The sequence below is a fragment of the Elaeis guineensis genome, chromosome 5, assembly GCF_000442705.2.
Source record: "Elaeis guineensis isolate ETL-2024a chromosome 5, EG11, whole genome shotgun sequence".
Lineage (NCBI taxonomy): Eukaryota > Viridiplantae > Streptophyta > Magnoliopsida > Arecales > Arecaceae > Elaeis > Elaeis guineensis.
The window spans coordinates 18516764-18527413 of NC_025997.2; the positions used below are offsets into that span (position 1 = coordinate 18516764).

General features: G+C 36.1%; 1 protein-coding gene across 1 annotated transcript in view; it reads right to left on the reverse strand.

Annotated features, from left to right (window-relative positions):
* Positions 1-10126: 10126 nt before the first annotated feature.
* Positions 10127-10650, reverse strand: part of LOC105045622 (pectinesterase) — a 2128-nt gene continuing 1604 nt past the window's right edge. The window contains exon 2 of the mRNA XM_010923972.3: positions 10127-10650. This exon is cut by the window's right edge and continues 371 nt beyond it. Within this exon, the coding sequence (XP_010922274.2) occupies positions 10303-10650 (348 nt within the window). The 3' untranslated portion in view covers positions 10127-10302.

Sequence of the window (10650 nt, forward strand, 5' to 3'; positions counted from 1 at the left end):
CTAAGAACCTCGATCGGCTGTCGAAGCGTCGTTAAAATTAAAGTTTCTGCTCTCTTCTTCTTCTTCTTCATGGAACCCTTTCACCAAGCTCGTCGGAAAACAGAGGCCGGAGATGCCCGGAGCTCAGGTAAGGCTCCAACTTTTCTTTCTCTTCCTCTTCCCTTTCTCCTTTGGCTCCAAACCTCACCGTCAGCCATCGATTTTGTCAGAAAATCGAGAAGGAAAGGAGATCCTGTTTTTTCCTGTTCGGTTGAGCCATTTTTTCTCTTTTTCGGCCACCGGCTCCACTACCCGTGGTGCCACACCCCTTTAGCATGACCCCCATCTCCCTATCTTCTTTCCCCAAGAGGTCTTGGCCACCGTCGCACTGACCGCGGCCTTTGATCGGTCGAACAAGGGAGGGACCACATGGTCCCCTGTTTTTGCTCAAAAGAACCACGGGAAGAAGAAGAAGGAAGAAAGAAAAGAAAAAGAAAAAAAATAGATTTTCTCTCTCCTCTCTCTCTCTCCCTCTTTTTCCTCTCTGTTCTCCTCTCTCTAGAACTTCAATTTCTTTCTCTAATTTCTCTCTCCATTTTTTCTCTCTAAAATTTTTTCTCTCTAAATTTTTCTCTCTCCTACAATTTTCTAAAATTATGAGAAGAGTGATGATGAGTTTGAACGATTCTAGTAGAAGCATCCTAATCTGTGGTTGTCAGGTAGTATGCCAGCACCTTGATCAAATCATGAACCATTAGATATGATCATCCATGATCTCGATTTAACCATGACTTGATTAGATCATTTTGATTTCATTAATCGAGATGTTAGATTGTGGCACCTAATCAATTTGAATTATACTTCATGAATTTTCTCTCCTCTAATTTTTCTCTCTACTTGATTGATGAATCCAATGAAGGAATCTCGACCCTATCACTTTAAAAATCTGATTTGATCCGGTAGCCAAATTTTAAATCATTTATGTCCTAATTGAATTTTAACCAGATGAAATTAGAAGATCGGATCAATCTGGATGATGAGATACGGGTATCCATCAATTCTATCTTTTTAATTATTCATGTTCTTTCTAATTATTGAAATTGATCTTGTATAGGATTATGGATGTTTGATCATGGGATATTGCGATATGATCTACGAAAAAAGATTTTGAAAGAAAATTTATAGAATTATGTGGATTTATTGGAATGCGTTCGAGGTAAGTAATGTTTCACTTTTTTCAGATTTATCGATAAATTATAATATATTTTTCTAACATGATTTATGAAATAATTCATGAATTGGATGAATGATATTTTGTTATAAAAAATATCTTATTTTGAAATGTTATGATGAAGCATAATTGAATATTTTAATTTTATTATGCATTATGTCGATTGATTTCGATACCAAATAATTATATATTTTTTATTGAATTAGAATAAGAAATATGATTTATGAAGAATTTTGATATAAGAATAATATGAATTGATAACCTGACTATGTAAAGGACTCCGCCAATGGGGGCATATATATTAGCAATTGACTTATGCTGAGGGTTTATGTTACCAGCGAGACCAGTGACATATCGTCAGTGAGACCAGCGACAAACTGCCAGCGAGACCAGCGGTTCCAAAAGATTTTGCTGCCAAATGATTCACAGTTTACCGCAAGATGATACGCGGTGTTATGATCCTGCCATAAAGAAAATATGATCATAGCTCATGGTTGATGAAAAGAACTTAAGAATGAAAGAAATTGAAATCTCGAAAGAAACTTGAAGTTTTTTAAAAAAAATAAATTTAGCATGAATTTTATTGCATAATTGATTTCGAATTGATGAACTCTATATGCTTATTTTCTATAAATGATTATTTGCTTTAATGCCTAATGAAATCTATATAAAGTGATCATTGCTTACTAGGCTGTCTAGCTCATTACTCCAATTTTTACTATTTTTACAGATGTTGATGAATTAAGATGATACAAGATATGAATGAAAGAGTGATAAGAAGCAGAACCTCCATACTTTTATTTTAGACTGAAAGTCTTATTAAATTTGATGTAAGGTGTATTGAATATTATTAAATTTATTGAGATATTAAAGTTAAAATTTAGATTGTTATATTTTAAATTTAAATTATTGACTAATTATTCTGTCGTTATTTTAGGATAGCATGATAAGATGCCTTGCATGCTTATAGGAAGAGTTTTCTATGAGTATGCGGTGGTTGCCACGACCTTTGGCTCACGAACTCGGATCGGAGACATGACAATTAAAGTAATATCAGAGCATTAGTAGATGAACTATGATATATAGAATCAAATCTAGGATGAGTATAAGTAGATAGACACTAGGGACATTATGGTGTAGATCTTTGATGATTGTAGTGTGAGAAATCTTTATGATTTTTGATTAAATATTGAGATTATGTATGAAAGAACCACAAGAGATTATGACACGTAACATTTAAAATATGATGGATGATCTATAGATCATGATATGATTACTTAGATTTTGATCGAAAGTAATTACAAAAAGATTGATATAAAATTTTATTATGTATTATAGTTATTAATTTGATCATTGATTATTTAAGTGAATCATAAGCTCAAATTCGATGTGAGAATAATACTATGATATTACTCCTAGTTAAAAAGTTGCTTATTATTGGTAAGATAAAAATTTGATGATAAAATATTATTTCAGGATGGACTAAAAAAGTCTTTTATGATACTTGATTAGAATATTTATTGATATTGAACTTGGTATGTGGATCATGTATAAAGTGGCATATTAGGATGAATACATATTTGGAGATATTGCAAAGAAGTCTATTCTTATTGATGAAATCGATTATAAAATTGTAAGATATTCATTGTATTAGAATCTTTGATTATCATCCTTGAATCTAAATAATAGATCTTATTTATGTCTCTTGGAGACTACATGATGTATATGAAATTTTAATTTAAAAATTTCGTATCTAAGTTGATCAAAGAATTTTTTAATATTATTGTTGAGGTTGTTAATAAAAGACCACTATCTTTAGATTAAGATAAAAGATCTGATTTATATTTATTTGAGATTATGGGACCTATGTGAATTTGCAATTTAAAATTTTGGATTTAGGAATTGATATGTAGTTCCTGTGCTTTTGTTAATGAGGTCCCTAATTAAATCTACTACTAAATGGAGATTTGATTTTTGAGGCTTGTATGATTGTTATGAAAGGATACTTGATAGATATTAAGGATCTTGATGATAGAAATTTTAGAAAAAAAATGATTTAAAATTTTTAAATATTCTGATTATGTCCTAATTTGATGAAGCATCGAAGGGTTTTCTTATCGATTTGACTTATAAAATTTTGATTTAGAATTATCTAATTAAATTAATATGAGAATTAAGATTTGATTTATATTGATTATTGTAAATCTATATGATGGTTTTAAATGTAATATTAGACTCAAAGGTTAATTAAGATTATTGTACACCAACAAAAATAGGAATGAGAATTGAAAGTTAATCTTTGACTTCAATTAAAATTTGAAAGTGTAGATTTTTTTCATTGATAAGATAAAGAAATAATCTGATCAAAAAAATTCTTTTATGAATCTAAAAAATTTTGATTGTTAAAACAGAGTGCATAACAAAAGCATGGTGATTTGGATTATTTTGAGTAAATCAGGAATATTGACTATTTGAGTTAAAGAATTAAGATAGATGATATGATTTGATACAAAAAATTTATTGATATTAGAAAGAATAATATTTTTAAAATTTTAAATTATTTTGAATATTCTTAATGTGATTTTCAAAAGTAGTTCTTTCATCTACTATGCTACGAAAATATTTAGCATCCTAATTCTAGAATGAGTGGACCCTTGAGTTTTTATTTTAGATTTAGAATATTTAGAGATAAATTTTTTTTATCCTAGAATTGAATAATTCTCTATTTATTAGAAAAAAAGTTTGAAATTATTTTTTGAATATTGATTTTGATCTTAGATTTTTATACTCAAAAGTTTATCTATGAAGAATATGGTAAAATTTATTTATGATCTTGTGATAAATTGATTTAAGTCATGAATAGTTAAGAATTTTTGGTAAGAAATTTGATATCCTTATCTAGAATTGAGAGACTAATTTTGATGATAAAAAATAGTGGTCTTGATTCTAATCAATATTGGTAATATTGATCTTTTCTTCGTGAAATAATTTAATGATGAAGTTGCATAGAAAATTAAAATATCAAAAGTTTGAGGATGAGATTAAAATAGTGAATCTCCAACCTTTGAAAGTATGACTAAGAGAAAATATTTTTAAATTTTGATTGATTAGGATGTCATCATATGATTCACATAAACATGTTTTCCTTTCTTATGATGGGTTGATTTATTAAGAGCAGATAGTATTTTGAAAAAAATAAAATTTTTATTCAAGAATTAAGATATTAATTTTTTTCTATTTACAAGAGATAGGTTTGATTTTGATCTAGTCATGAGATATTGAACATTATTTTTATAGAAAATGAGATTATGATTTTAAAATTTTAAAATATTAAAAATCTATGAGATGTTGATTTTGATAATAAGAAAATGAATGGTTCTGTTTCTGATCAATATTTGATGTATTGACCTTTTTGTTATGAAATGATTTAAGAATGAATTTGTATCAAGAATTAGAATTGTTGGGTATAAAATACTCCCAGTCGAAGTTTGTAAAAGGTCGACCCTTCTAGGGCTTTTCTGGCTTTCGATCTTGTGTGGCATCTTTCTGAACTCCCTCGACTGTCCGAGCTTCCATAATACCATCCGAACTTCTCCGATAATGAGCTCCCCCATTCATCTATCGGACTGCTCCAAATACTCTCTATGCTTCATTATTAGCCGGCTTTCTACAGTGATTGGCTACCCTCTGAATCTCTTCCAGACTTCCTCTTGCCACGGGCAACTTTACTCCGAACTTTTTTCGGACTTCATCAATGTCTGAGCTTCTCCAACAGCAGGATGTCTATGTAACCAGACTCCGTCCAAGTTTCTACGACGGTCGATCGCCTTTCAGATTTCATCCGAGCTCCTACAAGAGTCGAACTCCATCCGAACTTCTACAATGGATGGATCACAGATGAACTCCTAGAACTGCTAGAGGAGAAAGTGTTGGAGGATATTTTGAATCGAGTGAAAATCTTAAAAATCTCGAAAAAATTGAGAAAAATATGGAACGGGACATTCGTGGAAAATCTAACAGGTGGAATGTAAAGGAAGAAAAATGGAAGAAGAATAGCAAGAGAAAAAAAAGGAGAGTTCTGGAACAAACCTAGGCTGGTCCGAAGGATGCAGAGTTGCAGAGATGGGGACGACTCGAAGAACGTCTAAAGCCGAAAAGGACGTTGAGAAAGAATGGAACTCTCAGGAAGGAGGGACCGAAGAAACTTTCAGGCAAAGTGAAGCCCCTGAAGGAGGGCGGGTTTAAATAGGCGATGAGGTTCGACGGAATAATGATCGCGGATCTCCTCTGGTCGATCTACAACCGTCACATGTCTCACTCATCATGGCAGGCGGCTGAAAGTGACCGACAACTGACAGAATCATTATTGCGCCGTGTCTAGAGCAACGCTCCAGCGAAAATCTTAAAAAAATCTTTTCGAATCATCTCGATTCGAAAAGGCTTCAGCACCAGTGTGCCAAACACCAAAATATCTGGAAACGATCGAGTATGGAAATCGAGGGAGGCAACTTCGGCTGTAAAAATTTTTCTGTACTTCCTTCATTCGAAACCCGAACTCGAAAGTAAGGGGGCTGGTGTTAGGTATAAAATACCTCCAGTCGAAGTTTGTAAAAGGCCGACCCTTCCAGGGCTTTTTCGACTTCCGACCTTATGTGGCATGTTTCTGAACTCCCTCGACCGTCCGAGCTTCCATAATACTATCCGGACTTCTCCGATAATGAGCTTCACATTCATCTACCGGACTGCTCCAAATGCTCTCTGTGCTTCATTCTCAGTCGGCTTTCTACAGTGATTGGCTACCCTCTGAATCTCTTTCAGACTTCCTCCTGCCACGAGCAACTTTACTCCGAACTTCTTCCGGACTTCATCAATGTTCGAGCTTCTCCAACAGCAGGACGTCTACAGTAGCCGGACTCCATCCAAGTTTCTACGGTGGTCGACCGCGTTCCGGATTTCATCCGAGCTCCTACAAGAGTCGGAGTCCATCCGAACTTCTACAGTGGATGGATCATAGACAAACTCCTACAACGGACGGGCTCCACCAGCCGGGTCTCTACTCCAAACTTCTTTCGGACTTCGTCAGTGATCGAGCTTCTCCAGCCGCGAAACTTCTACAATAAGAAGTCTCCATTTGAGCTTCCACGATAATCAGTCTTCGTCCGAGCTTCTACAATAAGCGAACTCCTTTTAGACTTCTACAGAAGTCAGAATGCAGCAGAATTGAATCTCGAACTCTTCCGATGTTCGACCTTCCACAGTGTCCTCAAGACTCCTTCAAGGACGACCCCTGCCGGATTCCTCATGAAATTGGACCTCTCTGATGGACAATCTTCAGACGAGCTTCCACATCAGGAAAATCTTAGACGGACTTCTCTGGCAATCGAACTTCTACCGAACTTCACCAACAGAAAGTCTCCATCCGAGCTTCTACAGCAGATGACTTCCACCTGTAGCATCAGCGCCCAAGGCATCCGACAATAGTAGACTCGTCAGCAATCTCAAAAATATCCAAGCTTCTCCTGGATTGCTGAGACAGAGAGCCCTTCCGCTCCATCAGACGTTCCAATCGAGCTTCAACCGTCAGGCCCGAACTCTCTGGCAAGTCACGACAATGGCCACTACCCTACTCCACTCTATGTAACGGATTTCATATGGCTCCACCACTTTCTGGCAAGTCGCAACAATGGACACTACTCCATTCTCCATAACAAACTCTACGTGGTCCTAAACGGCCTCCTGACGTCACTACTCTCCATAACAAACTCCGTGTGGCCCCGAACGGCCCACTACCAGGCAGTTACAGACGTCGCTGTCAATCAGTTACGCTCTCCGTCTATAAAAAGAGACCTCCAAATACGTTCTTCTCTAAGCTCTAAACTCTATCTCAAAACTCTGCTAAAATTTTATTTGAGTGCTCCATTTCTGTTGAGGCAGAGTACTGACTTGAGGTCGGAGGATCTTGCCGGAGCACCCCCAACTCTGGTTTAGACTTTCCTTGCAAGTCCCGACGGCAGACTCGATCTCCTCGACTCCAGCTTCTCCGACGTCGGTGGAATTCTGCACCAACAAGAATATTGAAATATTTGTGGGTGAGATTTTTACCATAAATCTCAAGTAAAAAATTTTGAAGACTTAAGCAAGAAAAATTTTGAGGACAAAATTTCTTTTAGAATGGAAGAATATTATGATCCGACCCATTTGGGCCTTAAACCCAGCCCACAAAGCCCATAACAAAAAAAAATGGGAAGAAGACTCCCGATAGGAGTCTTCTTCTCCGACGAGCCAGTTGGATCGGGAGTCCTAGGACCACCAGAGGTCCTAGGGCTCTCTATAAAAAGCTCTCCCCCCTCCCTAAGAACCCCCATCGACCGTCGAAGCATTGTCGAAAATTAAAGTTTCTGCTCTCCTCTTTTTCTTCATGGAACCTTTCACCAAGCTCGTCGGAAAATAGAGGCTAGAGATGCCTCAGAGCTCAGGTAAGGCTCTGACTTTTCTTTCTCTTCCTCTTTTCTTTCTCCTCTGGCTCCAAACCTCACTGTCGGCCATCGATTTTATCAAAAAATTGAGAAGGAAAGGAGACCTTATTTTCTCCTATTCGGTCGAGCCATTTTTCTCTCTTTTTCGGCCACCGACGCCACTGCCCGTGGTGCCACACCCCTGTAGCATGACCCCCATCTGCCTATCTTCTTTCCCCAAGAGGTCTTGGCCATCGCCGCATCAATCGCGGCCTTTGATCGATCGAACAAGGGAGGGACCACACGGTCTCCTGTTTTTGCCTAAAAGAACCATGGGAAGAAGAAGAAGAAAGAAAGAAAAGAAAAAGAAAAAGAAAAAAAAGAAAAAAAAGAGGATTTTCTCTTTCCTCTCTCTCTTTCTCTCTTTTTCCTTTCTCTTCTCCTCTCTCTAGAACTTCTCTTTCTCTCTTTAGTTTCTTTCTCCACTTTTTCTCTCTAAAATTTCTCTCTCTAGGTTATTTCTCTCTCCTACAATTTTTTAGAATTATGAAAAAAGTGATGATGAGTTTGAATGATTCTAGTAGAAGCATCTTGATCCGTGGTTGTCAGATAGTATGCCAGCATCTTAATCAGACCATGAACTATTAGATATGATCATCCATGATCCTGATTTAACCATGACTTGATTACATCATTTTGATTTCATCAATTGAGATGTTAGATTGTGGCACCTGATCAATTTCGATTGTACTTCATAAATTCTCTCTCCTCTGATTTTTCTCTCTACTTGATTGATGAATCCAATGAAGGAATCTCGACCCTATCATTTTAAAAATTTGATTTGATCCGATAGCCAAAGTTTGAACCATCTATGTCCTAATTGGATTTTGACCAGATAAAATTAGATGATCGGACCAATCTGGATGATGGGATATGGATGTCCATCAATTCTATCTTTCTTAATTGTTCATGTTCTTTTTAATTATTGAAATTGATCCTGTATAAGATTATGGATGTTTGATCATGGGATATCACGATATGATCTACGAAAAAAGAATTTTGGAAGAAAATTATAGAATTATGTGGATTTATTGGAATGCGTTAGAGGTAAATAATGTTTCACTTTTTCTATATTTATTGATAAATTATAATATATTTTTCTGACATGATTTATGAAATGATGCATGAATTAGATGAATGATATTTTATTATAAAAAATATCCTATTTTAAAATGTTATGATGTAGCATGATTGAATATTTTAATTTCATTATGCATTATGTCGATTGATTTCGATACCACATGATTATATGTTTTCTTATTGAATTAGAATAAAAAATATGATTTTTGAAAAATTTTAATATAAGAATAATATGAATTGACAACCTGACTATGTAAAAGATCCCGTCAATGGGGGCATATACGTTGGCAATTGACTTGTTCTGAGGGTTTATGTCGCAGCGAGACCAGCGACATGTCACCAACGAGATCAGTGACAAACTGCCGGCGAGATTAGCAGTTTCGAAGGACTTTGCTGCCAGATAGTTCGTAGCTCACTGCAAGATGATACGCGGTATTATGATCCTACCACAGAAAAAATATGGTCATAGCTCATGATTGATGAAAAGAATTTAAGAATGAAAGAAATTAAAATCTCGAAAGAAACTTAAATTTTGAAAAAAAATGAATTTAGCATGAATTGTATTGCATAATTGATTTCGAATTGATGAACCTATATGCTTATTTTCTATAAATGATTATTTACTTTAATGCCTGATGAAATTTATGTAAAGTGATCGTTGCTTACTGGGCTGTCTAGCTCATTACTTCCTATTTTTACTATTTTTACAGATGTTAAAGAATTAAAATAATACAATATATGAATGAAAGAGTGATAAGAAGTAGAACATCCATACTTTTATTTTAGATTGAAAATCTTATTGAATTTGATTTAAGGTGTATTGAATATTGTTGAATTTATTAAGATATTAAAGTTAGAATTTAGATTGTTATGTTTTGGATTTAAATTATTGACTAATTATTCTGCTGTTATTTTAGGATAGTATGATAAGATGCCTTACATGCTTATAGAGAGAGTTTTCTATGAGTATGTGGTGGTTGCCATGATCTTCGGCTCGCGATTTTGGATCGGGAGCATGACAATATCTAATTTGGCAAACCTTCTTAATTAAATCTCTAGCCCTTACACAATTGGGCAATTCACTGAGAACCATCCTGTTAATTAATGTAGCTGCATCTATCTCTATATTTATCTCCTTTTATATGATCCTCATCAAATCAAAATAAGCCTTTGTCTGTCTTGAGAATGTGTCACCACAGAAATGGTTTGATTCCCCGGTCCAATGCCTGATACCAGTCTGACCCATATAGCGAAAAGGAAGTGCTAATTATCTGCATCAATCTTTTTGACAAGCCAAAGACGAGACAACGTGCTGCTAATGTATCGAAGATTATGAGCCTTTATTTCATTCACCATGGAGAGGAGGCAAAACATATATAATTACAAGGTCTCGTATTCAAGCCTCACTTGGTAACACCACTCAAAACAGTTCCTTCCCTCCCTCTAATGCTCATGTCGTTAGGCAAGCTCCATGTATGTATATAGCTTCTTGTTAGATCAGTGGATCCTCTTGGCCTCAGTCGCCGGCAGCAGCCCAGGAATGAACGGCACGCCGGCCCTAGAGATCCAGGTTTGCCCGTAGAGGTAGTTCTCAATGGTGTATTCCTGGGCCTCGACATAGGTGAGGTTCTTAATCCCCGGCCATGTCACCCTCTTCGTCAAGTCAGCCCCCGGCCCCCGGTTGTCGAGCTCGGCGTAGAAGCATGTGTCGAGCCCGACATCCCCAGTCCATGGCAGCCATCCGTCGGGATGGATCAGATCGTCGAGCTGTGACTGGAGGATAAGGGTCCTCGAGTAGGGCTTCCATGGCCGGCCGAGGTAGGTCGGCAGCACCTTCCGGTGGGG